Below are 16,684 nucleotides of genomic sequence, written 5' to 3'. Positions count from 1 at the left end.
TTATGAAGCAGACAGTGGGCCTGCCACTCACCTGGAGGCGTGTAGGCATCCATCGAGGTCTGCACAACCAAGGACCTGCGTTTGGAAGGCATAGGCACTGCCATCTTCCTTTCTTTGTGTTTTGCAAGCGCTGCCTGAACAGCTTCTGTGTGGACGTCTAAAACAAAAAAAGAGTTCAATTACTCCATTGTTCAGAAACAATCCAAAAGCCTCATGCTTTTTCTTCTTTCTCTGTGGACCTGGGGAACAGTTTATCTTCCAAAAGAAACTGTCACAAGTGAATGGGTGGGGAAGAAAAAGAAAGTGTGAACCTGCTAGCTTAAAAGCTCCAGTGAGAAGACATGCAAATTCATTTGCAGACTCCTAATTATTCGTTTTATTACCCTAGAATCTGTATAAATAACAAATGCTGGCTGCAAATTTCTGTGTGATTTTTCTTTTCTTAGGGTAAATAGACTTGAGCATATTTCTTCACATTTTCAAGCCTCAAAATTCTTTTCACTGTTAAACCATCAGTAATGATTTTAGCTAACATGTACTAAGAACTCAATTATGGGCTAGTCATTGAGTTAACATTTTGTGTATGTTAACTCATTATATAAACTCTACAAATATTTACTGGCTGCCTGCTTTGTAAGGTCATGTCCTCAGGGCAGCTGCGATGGAGAATCAGGTAGATGAGGTGCTGTGAATCATGCAGCTTACTTTCCATAGATCATAGACAAGTAAATGGGGCAGAGAATTAAAACAGGAAAAATAAATTGACTGAGTGGTTACTTCACTGAGGCTGGGAAGGAGCTTTCTCAATGTGAAATCGGAATAGTAAGAATGAACCAGCCACTCTGTCAGAATGAGAAGGTCCAAGAAGAGGGAAAAACCCACTCAAAGGCCTTAAACTCAGAGTGAGAATAATACTGGCAGAACAAAGAGGATCCTGGGAGAGGGGTGCACAGTTTGGGGGCCAATATGCATGGTAAAGAGTTTGGCTTCTATCCTAAATCTAACAGGGAGCACTGGGGGATTATGAGGAATGACATGATCCGATTCCATTTTGATGGGATCATTCTGGTTGCTGTGAAGAAGACTGCAGAAGAAGGAGAGTGGACATTGGGAAGTCAGTTAGAGGGCAGCAGTCAGGCAAAGACACAACCACACTCACAACATACACAATTACAAAGGAGAGGCTTTCAGTATTTCCATTTCACAGATAAGAAAGCGAAGGTAAGAAACTCTCCCAGATGATCAAACTGGTAAGTGGCATTGCCAGAGTTTGAACCCATGTGTGAGTACCATCAAGGCCCATGGTCTTCACCATGAACCACACTGTACTCCTGCCATTCCTATGAAAATTCCACCCTGTTAACACTTTAGAGCAGGGTTCAGCCAACCACCACCTATGGGCTACATGCAGTTTGCCTCCTTTTCGTGTAAATAATATTTTATTGGAACAGAGCCACACCCTTCTGGTATGTACACACTGTGTCTACTATTACACTGTTTGTGACAAAAACCATAATGGCCCAGAAAAGGTTATCTGGCCCTTTATAGAAAGTATTCAACAGCCCTGTCTTAGAGCAAAAAATCATGAGTTTATTTTGCTTTATTTTGTTCAGCTTATGTTTATCCTACTCTTTTCTCCACTTGAGTCAAAAACTGAATTTGATTATTCTTTTTATTTTTTTATTTTTTAGGAGAGAGGAAAGGAGAAAGAAAAACAATGATTTGTTGTTCCACCCATTTATGCATTCATTGGTTGATTCTTATATGTGTCCTGTCTGGGAATCAAATCCATAACCTTAGCATATCAGAATTATCACTCTTTCTTAAACTCTTAGATTAAAAACTAATGAATGAATAACTTGGATTCATGACCTAAAACTAAAGAGCTCATCTAGGAAGAGGAGAAAGTACATTAACTCTTCACACATCAAACACTTTCAGTGTCATATGACCCCACTTTTAAAGTTTTTGGATATAATAAAAATTTACAGAAAATACAAGAATAGTACAGAGAACTCCCATAAAGTTTTACCCATATTCATAATTGTTTACATTTAACCCATTATTTTCTGTCTGTGTATGTTGTTTTTGCTAATCATTTGAAAATAAATTACAGATACCATGCTCCTCTATACTTAAATATTTCAATGTATTTCCTAAGAACAAAGACATTCTCTTGTAAATTCTCAAAAATCAAGAAACTGAATACATATAATACTAAAAATAATATTATCTAATCCAAAGTCCATGTTCAAATGATGCCAGTTGTCCCAGGAGTTGCCTCTATAGTTGTTTTGTTATACTTAAGGGGAAAATAAAATATAAAATTCCATTTGATTGATCCCTTTATTTTTACAGAAAATTTCTTCCTCTGATTACTTAATAACCAGTAAGATGTAAATCAATCAACTGCTACTCAACTGATCTCTCCCATGGATCTGGGATAAGTTCACCTGATTCAAAAATGAAACCTAGGATCAGTGATGAGGGTCAAGATGTAGCCACACTACCTTTACTTTCTGACAGCTTCTTGCACAACCAGCAATTTCCATTTGAAAATTATAGTCAGCATACACACTAACCTTGGGGAAATCATTAAACTTCTACAGAAGCATCCAGAAAATAAAGGAGTTATATTTAATGATTAAACTAATTATTTTCAAAAAGGCAATTCTTCTGTTCTATTTTAATCACAGAAGGGTTTTTATAAAAATCGACAGGTTTTTTCTAAAAATTCTAGGAAAATACAATCAAATTGTTATTGATAGCAATAACAAAGGGCAACTACTAAATAGAACCAGCGACTACTCAGCTGATGGGGCAGGTGTCTAGTGCCAAGTCCCTGCAGCACTGCGTGGCATACGCTCCCACCACTCTGTCCTGGATGGCAGCAGATGAAAGCAACGCATTGTTCTTTGCCTTGTTCTTCTGTACCATGTTAGAAACAGGGACACACACCCAGAGTAGAAAAACTCCCTTTCAGCCCAATTCAGATTTACCTTCCTACTTCCTATCTCTCTTCAGTCTTTTCTTAAACAAAAACAAAAACAAAAACAAAAAAAACCCACATTTTTAAGGATGTAATCAAAACAACATCAACAACCCTGAGACCTATGCCTGTTCTACTAAGGTAAAGGATGTGCACCTGGGGGTTACACAGCACCAAAAAAACCCCACACACATTAATCTTGGTCCTCAGCACCCAGAACAGTAATTTGGCCTCTCATGCTTAAAACAAAATAAATACGACTACCAAAACTGATATTCACATTTATTTTCTTAGTTAAAGTTTTAAGAAGTTTTACACTCTCTTTACATATTCTTTTGTCTCAAACTTAATAATATTTTTTTTCTCATTTCCTAACCAATCATGATTTGGTCATTATAATTAAAATGCTTGTGTTAAAAGTCATTTTAAAAAACTGAATGAATAACACCAAACATGTAATGAAAGGTGAACCTGACCCTACTACTTGACTTCTGACAATTTTTCCACCTATTGTTCCTTCAAAGAAACTTGCAAAGGTTTTTGTTCCTTTTAGTTCCATGAACTGAGACTGTCTTACTACCAGGAATATACAAGAGACCAAGAAACAAGCTGTTCCCATAGTTCTGGAGAAATGACAGATTAATAGTCGAGGCTTGGAATCAAAATCCTGGATCTGCCATTTACTAGCTGTAAGATACTGAAGAAATGGAACAAAATCATAGTCACTGTAGGAATGATGTAAGATAAAAGATAAAATATGTAAGCAAGCTACTAGCTGCCTGTCACAGCAGGCACTCATTAATAACAGCTGCTTTTAGTACTATTCTGAAGCAATGGGTTTCATACAGTGGGTTTGATAAACTGGAAAAGCCTGAAGGAATCAGACTATTGACGTTTCCCACCTCATCCTCATGCACCACAGCCTGAATTCTGGGAGCAACACTGCCCAATGCTGGTGTTCCTGCAAGGCACACAGCACAAATCATGGTTTAACCTGTGAATGATGCCCTGTACATAGAAGACAGACACTCACACTGATGGCCCTGTGTATGGGCCAAGCTACCTACACCCTCTGGTCTGTACCCTGAAAGTAAATTCCAAAGGACAGTCACTAGGCCATCAATCCTTTTCCTCCATAAATTTTCTAGTTTCTGGTTCCTGTTTCAAAAGTCTTCCTTTTGGTTTCTTTAAATTCATGGTACTTTCATTCACTCTGAAAGAAACTAGTATCCTGTAATACAACAAGCAATGGGATATTTGGAGAATAAAAGTAAAAAGAATGAGAACATCTTTAGCCCCTCAGAGAAAGGGTGTATCTTGTATATCTCTGTGTTTAAATAAAGAGAAACTGATGCTTGCCTCTTCAATTTTCCCTCTTGATGTCAAAAGCCACAGCACATTTCCTAGAGCTGACATCACACAATTAGTAACATGTCCAACATGTTACTGGACAGCTGGACAGTTGTCCAACTTCAAAGACAATAGTGGATCAATAGAAGAGACCTTTTTCTAAGGAAGGTTACTTTGTTTCACGACAACAGCAGGTAAGGCCACAATTCCAGAGCCAGACTGCCCAAGTTCAAATCCCAGCTCCAGATGCCCTTGTACACATTACTTAACCTCTATGTGCCTCAGTTTACTTATGAGCAGAAAAAGGAAAAATGAGAGTACCTGTCACCTGGAGGGTTAAATGAGTTGATACATTACAAGGCTCTGGGCAGAGGTGGCACGTGGCAACGTGAACACTCTGTACTGTACTGTCAAACCCTATGATCTGGTCATTACTAATGTTTCCACTAAGCTTGACAGAGAAAATAGTGAGAAAAACCAAAACTTGCTGAAAAGCTAGGTAGGGACCAGTTTTCCTGTGTCCTGACTGCTGCACTGTGCCCTCTTCTCACAGTCAGGGCCACACAGGCTCGATTCCACAAGGGCCTCTTTTGCGGTTGAACCTTCTTTTGTTCTTTGGGTAAAATATGCACACAGAAGAGGTGCTGGGGTTTGTGCAAGAACAGTGATAACAGAGTAAGGGCAAAATAAAAGAATGGTAAGGCCAGGTGCATTTCCCATGAGTGCAGTCTCTTGATCAGTAGTGGGGAATCAGGATCCATGCCTGCCGCATGGCTTTCACCTCCATGGTGCTTCAGTTCGATCCCCTCCACCTCTCAATCTCCAGGAAAAATGTGTGGTTACATGAGTGCATGCAGGGTGGGGAAGGGACCGGGCATGAAAAGGGGCTCTGGTCACAACTCTGCTTATTCAGTGAGTTTCCCCTTTCACAGAACTCTGTTTGGGATATTGAGCAGAAAATCAAGATAACAGGATGAGTACTACATATGAAGAGACTGTAACCTGTAAGGACACTGATGGGCACGTCTGGGGCAGGGCCATCGGGAGAGGCCTTGACAAGAAGTGACACATAGCTGACATCTGACACCAAGGGTAAACTTCTAGACATGCACACACTCGTTTTCCACTTTCTAATCAGTCTTCTCCTTCTCCTTCTCCTTCTCCTCCTCCTCTTGCTCCTCCTTCCTCCTTCTTCCTCTTCTCTTCTTCTTCTTCTCCTCCTCCTCCTCCTTCCTCCCTCCCTCCCTTCTTTCTTCTTCTCCTTCTTCCTTTTTCCTCTTCTCCTTCTCCTTCCTCCTCCTTCTCCTCCTCCTCCTCCTCCTCCTCCTCCTCTTCTTCTTCTTCTTCTTCTTCTTCTCCTCCTCTCTCTCTCTCTCTCTCTTAATATCACCGGTAGCTGCACAGACACACCACCTCTCACATGGTCACTGCTTGCTGTTTGGCCTTTAGAGCTATTGCCAATGAAGGATGAATAATGTTATTATTCAACCAGTAAATGAATATGTATTGAATGTCCTATGTGCCAGGCTCTGCTCTAGGCATTAATTAGCCCTACTTCCTTTTTCATCATAAACTCATCCCATGTTCAACTAACCCTTTTAACTCATGCTTTTTTCTTTAATTAACTATACAGGGGGTAAAATTTTATAACAGTCAAACTAAATACATAGAAAAGACAACAAAAGTTAATTAGAAAACAAATGCCAATTGCTTTGTTCACCTATGAAACAAGGTAGTGAGACACTCTTGAATTCTGTGATAAATAGATGACATGAGTTACATTAAAAGTATTTAGAGGAAAAAAAGCATTTAGAATATGCCTGGTCCAAAGCAAATGCTTGATAAACATTGGTTTACATTATGGCAATATTACAGTGACATTAGTAATGGCTAGTAAACATTAGGATAATGACTACTTAGAACAAACATGTTTTGCTGTGTTTTGGAGGCTATATTAAGTACCAATGTGCTAACTGTTGTTACTGTTCTACGACTTCTAGAATGTCACACAAATGAAATTATTTAAGATTAGTCTGTCCTGACTGCTTCTTTCTGACATTTTGATTCTCACATGTGATACATCTGACATCTGCAGTAGTTTCTTTCTCTTGATTGTATCTTACCCATCTGTTCTTCCACATCAAATCTACAAGTTCAGGTCCATAGAGGAAAATGTGGAAGTTTTTAGTAAAATTGAATATAGGTTAGGAGAGCTGATGTCTCTATAGGATTATTCCCAGTCCATTATCACAGTGAATCCATTTATGGTGGCCCTCTTTCATGTCTTTCATATAAAATTTTGTAATTTTCACCAGATAAGTCCAGCAAAAGTCTTTTGTTTAAATTTTCATTAGGCTTCTTATAAAGTTTTTGTTTTTGTATACATAAAATTTTTTTAGCCTGACTTGTAGTGGCGCAGTGGATGAAGCGTCGACCTGGAAATGCTGAGGCCGCCAGTTTGAAACCCTGGGCTTGCCTGGTCAAGGCACATATGGGAGTTGATGCTTCCAGCTCCTCCCCCCTTCTCTCTCTCTGTCTCTCTCCTGTCTCTCTTTCTCACTCTCTCTCTCCTCTCTAAAAATGAATAAATAAATAAATAATAATAAAAAATTAAAAAAAAATTTTTTTTAATTATATTTTTACATTTGTTACTTGTGTATAGAAATATGATTAGGCCCTGTCCAGTTTGCTCAGTGGACAGAGCACTGGCCCAGTGTGCAGATATCCTGGGTTCAATTCCTGGTCAGGGACACATGAAAAACGACTATCTGCTTCTCTTCCCCATCCTCTCCCCCTTCTCTCTCTCTCTTCCCCTCTTGCAGCCAGTGGCTTGACTGGTTCGAGCATTGCCCTGGACTGAGGATAGCTCACTTGGTCCAAGCATCAGCCTCAGGTGCTGAGAATAGCTTGGCTGATTCAAGCATCAGCCCCAGAGGGGGATTGCTGGGTGAATCCCGTTCAAGCTGCATGTGGAAGTCGGTCTATCCCCCAAACTCTCATTTAAAAAAAAAAAGAAAAAGTAAGAAGAAAAGAAATATGATTAATTTTTGTTCAGATTATATCGAGCCATTATGCTAAACCCTTATTTCTTGTAAATAATCTGTAGATTTAAAGCAGACGTCCCCAAACTGCGGCTCCCGGAGGCCATTTATCCGGCTCCCTGCCACACTTCCGGAAGGGGCACCTCTTTCATTGGTGGTCAGTGAGAGGAGCACTATATGTGGTGGCCCTCCAATGGTCTGAGGGACAGTGAACTGGCCCCCTGTGTAAAAAGTTTGGGAACCCCTGATTTAAAAATATTTATTTTTTATTGACATAGGACTCTGTCCTACAATGAATTGGTAAGGATACCTTTTTCTCTTTCCATTCTCTAAAACTGTTTGTATAGAATCAGACTGGCTAATTTCTTGAAAGTTGGGTATAACTTAAATATAAAACTTTCGTCTGACCAGGCAGTGGCATAGTGGATAGAGCGTCGGACTGGGATGCTGAGGACCCGGGTTCGAGACGCCGAGGTCGCCAGCTTGAGTGCAGGCTCATCTGGTTTGAGGAAAAGCCCACCAGCTTGAACCCAAGGTCACTGGCTCGAGCAAGGGGTTACTCGGTCTGCTGAAGGCCCGCGGTCAAGGCACATATGAGAAAGCAATCAATGAACAACTAAGGTGTTGCAATGCGCAATGAAAAACTAATGATTGATGCTTCTCATCTCTCTCCGTTCCTGTCTGTCTGTCCCTATCTATCCCTCTCTCTGTCTCACTCTCTGTCTCTGTAAAAAATAAATAAAATAAAAGTTAAAAAAAAAATTAAAACTTTCTAAGTCTGTTGTGAGGTTTTTAACTACTGTTTCTGTTTATTCCATGTCTATAGGATTACTTAAATTTTCCATTTCTTCTTAAGTTTTTAAATTAGGAATTTATCCATTTAATTAAGGTTTCAAATTTACTATCAAATAGTTTTTTTACAGTATTCTGAATACTTTTATCCTCTGGTATATCTGTAGTCATGTCCCATTATAAATTCCTTATATCATTTATTTTGTCTTCTTCATTCTTCTCACTGAAGGTTTTTCAATATTATTAGTATTTCCCAAGAATCATCTTTATCTTTTGTTGATCTTCTAAGTTTTATCATCCTTTATTTCATTTTTTAAATTAACTGACTTTATTTTTAGGATAATTTTAGGTTTACAAAAAAAATTGAGTGAAAAATACAGGGTATTCCCATATTCCCCATCCCTGCTTATACCTACACCTACACAGCCACACACACACACACACACACACACACACACACACACACACACACACACAGAGTTTTCCCTATTACTAACATCTTACACTAGTGCCATACATTTGCTATGACTGATAATATCAATATTCTTAAATAAAGCCTATAGTTTAGATTAGGTGTCAGTCTTGGCCTTGTATGTTCCATGAGTTTTGACAAATATATAGTGACCTAACCCCACCATTACAGGATCATAATGAATAGATCCACTGCCCTAAAACTCTTCTGTGCCCCACCTATTCATCCATCCATTCTTCTGAGCACCTGGCAACCTCTGATCTTCTCATTGTCTTCATAGTTTTACCTTTTCCAGAATGTTATAGAATTGGACTTACACAGTATGCACTCTTTTCAAACTGGCTTCTTTCACTAAGTAATACACATTTAAGGTTCCTCTATGTCTTTTCATGGCTTAATAGCTTATTTCTTTTATAACTGAATAATATTCCATCATTTGGATGGACCACAGTTTATCCATCCACCTTGTAGGACATCTTGGTTGCTTCCAAATTCTGGCAATTATGGGTAAAGCTACTATAAACATTTGTGTGCACATTTTTATATAGATATATTTTCAACTCCTTTGGGTAAATACCAAGGAGTGCAACTGTTAAATCATTCAGTAAGAGTATGTTTAGTTTTTTTTTCACTTTTCATTCATACAGTGTATGTTTACTATGGACATAACAATGTTGCTGAATACCACAAGAAGAAATTTTGAGCCTGACCAGGTAGTGCGCAGTGTATAGAGCATCAAGCTGGGACGTGGAGGACCGAGGTTCGAGAACCCGAGGTCACCAGCTTGAGTGAAGGCTCATCTGGTTTGAGCAAGTCTCATCAGCTTGAGCCCAAGGTCACTGGCTTGAGCAAGGGGTCACTCGGTCAGCTGTAGCCCCCCAGTCAAGGCACATATGAGAAAGAATTCAATGAACAACTAAGGTGCCGCAACAAGAATGCTTCTCATCTCTCTCCCTTCCTGTCTGTCCCTTTATATCCCTTTCTCTGTCTCCGTCAAAAAAAAATTTTTTTTGAGAGAAATTATTGCTTTCTAAGAAACTAGCTCCTTCTGTCAAAGAAATAAGGATCATAGTAAACATCTCAGTAACAATAGAGGATAAGATAGGATTTTACACCAAATCAGCGTGCAAACAGTAAATGCACTGCTTCAATGTTGAAGGCAAACAGTGAGTCCAAAATGTCTATTATGCCTGACCTGTGGTGGCGCAGTGGATAAAGCATCAACCTGGAACCCTGAGGTAGCCATTTTGAAACCCTGCACTTGTCTGGTCAAGGTACATATGCTTCCTGCTCCCCCCCCCCTTTCTCTCTCTCTCTCTCTCTCTCTCTCTAACTCTTACTCTCTCTAAAATGAATAAATAAATAAAAGTAAATAAAAATGTCTATTATGATTATTATTTTATACTGCTTTCCATATTTAGTAATTTTTTCAATTACAGTTTACATTCAAAATAATTCTGTACTAGTTTCAGGTATATAGCATAGGGGTCAATCATCTACAGCACAAAGTGGCCCCCCAGTATTTCAGGTACGTTTAGTTTTCTTAAGAAATCACCAAACTGCCTTCCTAAGTAGCTGTCCCTCACCAACATTTGATATTGTCAGTGTTCTGGATTTTGGGCATTCTAATAGTGGTATCTTATTGTTATTTTAATTTGCAATTCCCTAATGGCATATGATGTAGATAGAGCATCTCTCCTTTGTTTATTTGCCATTTACAGATCCCTTCTGATGAGGTATCTGTTCAGGGCTTCTGCCCACTTCTTAACTGGATTGCTTGTTTCCTTGTTCTGGCGTTTAAGAGATCTTTATATATCAATATTTTGGATATCGACCCTTTATCAGAAATGAGATTCACAAAGATTCTTCTCCCAATCTGTGGTTGTCTTTCCATTCTCTTAACTGTGTCTTCTATAGATAAGTTTCTAATTTTAATGAGTCCAACTTACACTTCTGGTGTTGTATCTAAAAAGTCATCACCAAAACCAACGTCACCTAGATTGTCTCCTATATTATCTTATAAAAATTTTACAGTTTTATGTTTTACATTTAGGTCTATGATCCATTTTGAGTTAATTTCTTGAAAGCTATAAGATCTGTGTCAAGAAGATTTAATTTTTTTAACATGTGAGTGTTCAGTGGTTCTGGTGCTATGTATTGAAAAGATTATCATTTTCCCATTGAATTGCTTTTGTTTCTTTGTCAAATATTGGTTGACTCTATTTGTGTGGATTTATTTCTGGGCTAACATGATCCATAAGTCTATTATTTCACCAATACCTCACTGTCCTATCTATTTCTAGTTTTATAGAGGTCTTGGAGTGGTGTCTTCTGTTCTTCTTTATTGTGTTGGCTACTTCAGGTCTCTAACCTTTCTATATGAATTTTAAAATTAGTTTGTTGATATTCACAAAATAGCTTGCTGAGATTGTACTGAATCTATAGATCAAATTGGAAAGAACTGACCTCATGACATCATTGAGCCTTCCCATCCCTGTATATGGAATCTTTCTCTATTTATTTAGATTGCTTTATACATTTCTTCATCATTTTTTATAGTTTTCTCATATAAGTCATGTGCATTTTTTAGAGCTCTACTGAAGTATTTCCTTTTTTTGGTGTAATGTAAATGACACTGTGTTTTTAATTTCATATTCCAATTGTTTGTTACTGGTGTAAAAGAAGGTAGTTAGGTATATCAACTTTGTATCTTGCAACTTTCTATAACTGTTTATTAGTTCTAGATATTTTTCTTGAGTTTCTACAAAGATAATCATATTATCTGTTAATATAAGCAGTTTTATCTCTTCCTTCTCAATCTGTGTATGTTTTGATTTCTTTTCTTGTCCTATTGTATTAGTTAGGACTTTCAGCATAATGTTAAAAAGAACTAAGGAGAAAAGACATCCTTGCCATGTTCTTTAACTTAGTGGGAAATTATTCAGATTCATACCACTAAGTATCATGTTAACTGTAGAATTTTTGTAGATGCTCATTATCAAATTGAAAAACTTCCCTTCTGGTCCTACTTTTCTGAGTGTTTATCATGAATAGATGTTAAATTTTGTCCTTTTTTTTTTAATATTGATAGGGTCATACAGCTTTTCTTTTCAGTTTGTTGATGTGATGAATTGCATCAACTGATTTTTTTTTTTAAAACAGAGACAGAATCAGAGAGAGAAATACATAGGGACAGACAGACAGGAACAAAGAGAGATGAGAAGTATCAATCATTAGTTTTTCATTGCGACACCTTAGTTTTTCATTGATTGCTTTCTCATATGTGCCTTGACCGTGGGGCTACAGCAGACTGAGTAATCCCTTGCTTGAGCCAGCGACCTTGGGTCCAAGCTGGTGAGCTTTGCTCAAACCAGATGAGCCCGCGCTCCAGCTAGCGACCTCGGGGTCTCAAACCTGGGTCCTCCAGATCCCAGTCCAACGCTCTATCCACTGCACCACCGCCTGGTCAGGCACATCAACTAATTTTTAAATGTGAGACCAGCCTTGCATACCTAAAATAAATCCCACTTGGTAGTAGAGCATAATTATTTTTACACATTATTGGATTTGATTTGCTAACATTTTGTTGAGTAATTTTGTATCTATGTTCATGAGAGATGCTAGTCTGTAGTTTTCTTCACTGTAATGTCTTTGTCTAGTTTTGGTTTTAGGTTATGCTAGCTTCATAGAATGAATTAGAAAGTATTCCCTCCACCTTTATTGTAAAGAAAAGAATATACAGCCTGACCAGGCGGTGGCGCAGTGGATAGAGCATTGGACTGGGTGGGATGTGGAGGACCTAGGTTTGAGACCCCGAGGTCGCCAGCTTGAGCATGGGCTCATCTGGCTTGAGCAAAAAGCTCACCAGCTTGGACCCAAGGTCGCTGGCTTGAGCAAGGGGACTCGGTCTGCTGAAGGCCCGCGGTCAAGGCACATATGAGAAAGCAAACAATGAACAACTAAGGTCTTGCAACAAAAAACTGATTGATGCTTCTCGTCTCTCTCCATTCCTATCTGTCTGTCCCTATCTATCCCTCTCTCTGGCTCTCTCTGTCCCTATAAAGAAAAAAAAAAAGAAAGAAAAGAATATAAAGAATGGGTGTAGCCTGACCAGGTGGTGGCACAGTGGATAGAGAGTAAGCCTGGGATGCTGAGGACCCAGGTTCAAAACCCTGAGGTCGCCAGCTTGAGTGCAGGCTCATACTAGTTGGCCATAGGCTCACCAGTTTGAACGCAGGTTCACCAGCTTGAGTGCAGGATCATAGACATGACCTCATGGTTGTTGGCTTGAGCAAGGGGTCACTCACTCAGCTCGAGCCTCCCAGTCAAGGCACATATGAGAAAGCAATCAATGAACAACTAAGGCGCCACAATAAAGAATAGATGCTTCTCATCTCTCTCATTTCCTGTCTGTCTGTCCTTCTCTCTCTTTTGTTTAAAAAAAAAACAGAAAAAATAAAATGGGTATAATTTCTTCTTTAGCTGTTCAGTAGAATTTACCAGTAAAACCATCTGGGCCTGGTGCTTTGTTTTGGAAAGTTATTAATTATTGATTAAATTTCTTTAACAAACATAGGCCTATTCAGATTGTCTATTTTTATGTGTTTTATCAGACTGCATCTTCAAAGAAATGGGTTCATTCAATCTAGGTTATCAAATTTACAGGCATAGAGTTGTTTGTAATATTACTATATTATCCTTTTATAGTCTATGGGAACGGTAGTGATGGCTGTTTCTTCATATCTGATATTAGTCATCTGCGTCATCTCTACTGTTTTCCTAGTTAACTTGGCTAAGTTTATCAATTATATTGATCTTTTCAAAGAAGCAGCTTTTGGTTTCTTTGATTTTCTCGACTGATTTTGCATTTTCAGTTTCATTAGTTCTCCTCCAACTTTTATTTCTTTTTTTTTTTTGGATTTACTTTGTTCTTATTTTTCTAGTTTCCTAAGGTTGAAGCTTTCATTATTAATTTTAGATATTTCTTCTTTTCTAATATGTGCATTTGATGCTATAAAACTGCATCACATAAATTTTGACCACTTGTACTTTTCTTTTTTAGTTTAAAATATCTTTAATATCTTCTCTTAGACTTTTTCTTTGATCCATGTGTTATTTAGAGTACACTGTTTAATCTCCAAGTATTCTTTATTTATTTATTTATTGGGGGCATTGTGGTGAGGGAGAGAGAGAGAGGTGGGAAGAGGAGCAGGAAGCATCCACTCCCATATGTGCCTTGACCATGCAAGCCCAGGATTTTCAACTGACAACCTCAGCATTCCAGGTTGATGCTTTATCCACTGCGCCACCACAAGTTAGGCTAATCTCCAAGTATTCTTTATGAAGATCTGAGTATCTGACCTATCCACATTCAGTCTACTGATAGACTATTCTTTATTCCTGTTACAATGTTTCTGATTCTCAGCACTGCCTTTAGATTCTTTCTTAGAGAGTCCACTTCTCTGCTTACATTATCCATCCTAAATTTTGGAATGGCAGTTTGCCCAATGTTGTCAGTTCTGTGATAGATCAAAGAAGGATTGTTGATTTTCCATTTGTTAAGTATCTCTCTTGTAATGAGGATGGGTATGATGACTTCTATTCTTCTACTACATGCTGAGTGGAAACCACGTCTGTCTGTATTCTCTACTCCACTTTATTCTCTTTATTATTTTCTCATTTTCCCTTCCTTGTACTTACTTGATTTTGCTTTTCTACCTTATTAAATCCTTATTCTTCAATGTCTAAGATCTCTGCTTACCTAATATAAATTTTAGGCTATTAATGTCTAAGTACCATTTCAATGCATCACAAAAATTTTGATAATTTTTTTTTTCACCAAAAATATATTAGCCTCTCTAAAATGTCCCTGCTTTGAGTCAGGAACCCATCCCAACTCGACCAATCTATTCTATATAATATTCCTACCACACTGACATTTCTAAAATCCAAATTATACTGTGTCATTTCTGTTTAAATAACTAGGTGCAAATATCAAAACTGAGCTCATTTTTATTTTTTTGTTTTTGAAAAAAAAGGGTCTTATTGATCTGTCTTAAGTGCATTTCCTGCTCTGCTCCCACCCTTCCACAACTTTAACCCTAGAACAGCACTGTGAAGGAGAACTTTCTGTTGTACTGGTGATTTCCATATTTTCAAAGTCCAGTTTAGTAAATGAAGGTCCAGTTTGGTTAGTGAAGCAAATAAAATAATAATAATAATTTTAAATCTTATTTAACTTTAATTAATTTACATTTAAAAGGCCCCATGTGGATTTGGCCACCATGTTAAATAGTGCTATTCTACTCAGAGGAGTCTTTCTCAGTGAATCTTTAGGTGGGTGTGTAGTCTGATTTAGTGCATTCTTCTCTCCTACTCTAATGCAAGAAAGAATAGGTGTTATTTTCTGGTTTATACTAGAATAAATTAATGAAAAATGAGTTGTTCAGAGAGAACAAAGATTACAGAGTTAGGTACCACATTAAATCAGTAAATTCAAATTGACTAGAGAAAGAAATACCTCAATCTAGAAAATTAAACTGTAGCATCAAGGAAGAAATTATTATAGAATAAATAAACTCTTTAAAAACAAACACAATGTTTTCCATATTCTTCTTTCACCTATAATGCATAGCAGAATATTCCTAGAAACTGAACATTGACATGAATTCGACTTTAAACTGATGTCAACTTAAATAAGCCTTGGGGTAGATTCAGATGTAGATGTCTCTAGTTCATATTATCTCTTAATTTTTAAAGAAAGAAGTACATTTTTTACAGGTCTCATAGTAATGGTTCTTAAACTCTTTGACTTGAAGAATGCTTTAAACTCTTAAAAATGGCTGAAAGCCCTTAAAAGCATTTGCTTATGAAAGTAATACTTGCATAGTTATATGAGAAAGTAAACTTTTAAAACATAGAACTCACAATAATAGATTCCACTGGCTGTCAAAACCATAACATTATCATATATCATGCAACCTCTGGAAAAAATCCAGTACGCCTTCATGAAAAAATGAGAATGAAAAAGGCAAATGATGTTTTAGTGTTATACTGAAGATAGTCTGACCTCAAAGACATCTCTGAAAGGGGTTCGAGATCCCCTGGAGCTCCTGGACTACTTGAGCTTGCTAAACTAGCAGAAGACAGGACTCCATGACATTCTCCTAGGACGGAGCATGAGTGTGGGTCAGGACGGCTGACCACGAGAGGCAGCTGCCTCATCTATGTACACAAAGTATGAGGTGTGGTTTTTAAATTGTTTTAAGTTCATCAAAAGACAAAACCATCATTTTTAACATATTAGGAGATTGTATGCTGCATCTTAGTTTTAATTTTCTTCCTTGTCATAGTCTGTCTTGGTTGGAAGAGACACAACACAAACCTTAAGGTTTTCTTTTCTAGGGTGTTTGGTTGGGAGAAAAGGAATATTTAAAAATACCTAAAATTTAAGCTCTAATTTAGACTTTATCAGGTAAAAGTAACAGAGTGCCTAATTTATAGACCCCTATTCATCATTCATTCACTTTACAAATCAAATTTGTTTTCAAAGAAAGTTATTTATCAATAAGTGCACGCTATTATAAAAAATTCTATTAGAAGATGACCACAATGTAAGGCTGTGGAGTTTAGAAGTAAAAGGGAAAATATTCCTAGGAGAGATTAAATTTGAGGCTATATGGCTGACTAGACTGATTTGTAATTAGGTCATTTATCTAAGAGATAACAGAATTACTGCTTGGCTGATATAATTTGGTCATTGAATCAACCAAAGGAACTCTACTGCAAGGTAAGTGGTCAAAGAAATTCAGAAAGCAAAATCTGCTGAAGGCCACAAAACTTTTCCTTTTGAATGTCTCAAATCTTCCATGCTGGCTCAGAAGAAAATAAACCCAAAAATCCTGATGGCAACAGACTAAAATCAGTTAAGATTTCATACCGCAAATTTTAAAATAATGTAAAAACATATATTCTATGAGAAACTAATTTATATTAGCAAAATGTCTAAAATAAGAACTCTTATAACTAGATTTTTTAACA

At 37.5% G+C, this 16,684-nt stretch overlaps 1 protein-coding gene across 4 annotated transcripts in view; it reads right to left on the bottom strand.

Moving 5' to 3' along the window:
- Positions 1–16,684, bottom strand: part of DIP2C (disco interacting protein 2 homolog C) — a 463,773-nt gene that overhangs the window by 177,863 nt on the left and 269,226 nt on the right. For all 4 annotated transcript variants that reach the window (XM_066233339.1, XM_066233336.1, XM_066233337.1 and 1 more), the window contains one exon: positions 32–157. In XM_066233339.1, coding sequence (XP_066089436.1) covers positions 32–157 — 126 coding nt within the window. The remainder of the gene's footprint in view (positions 1–31; positions 158–16,684) is intronic.

The sequence above is a fragment of the Saccopteryx bilineata genome, chromosome 5, assembly GCF_036850765.1.
Source record: "Saccopteryx bilineata isolate mSacBil1 chromosome 5, mSacBil1_pri_phased_curated, whole genome shotgun sequence".
NCBI classification, from domain to species: domain Eukaryota; kingdom Metazoa; phylum Chordata; class Mammalia; order Chiroptera; family Emballonuridae; genus Saccopteryx; species Saccopteryx bilineata.
Note: the sequence above shows the minus strand (reverse complement) of the source record. Positions and strands in the feature narration are given on the sequence as shown.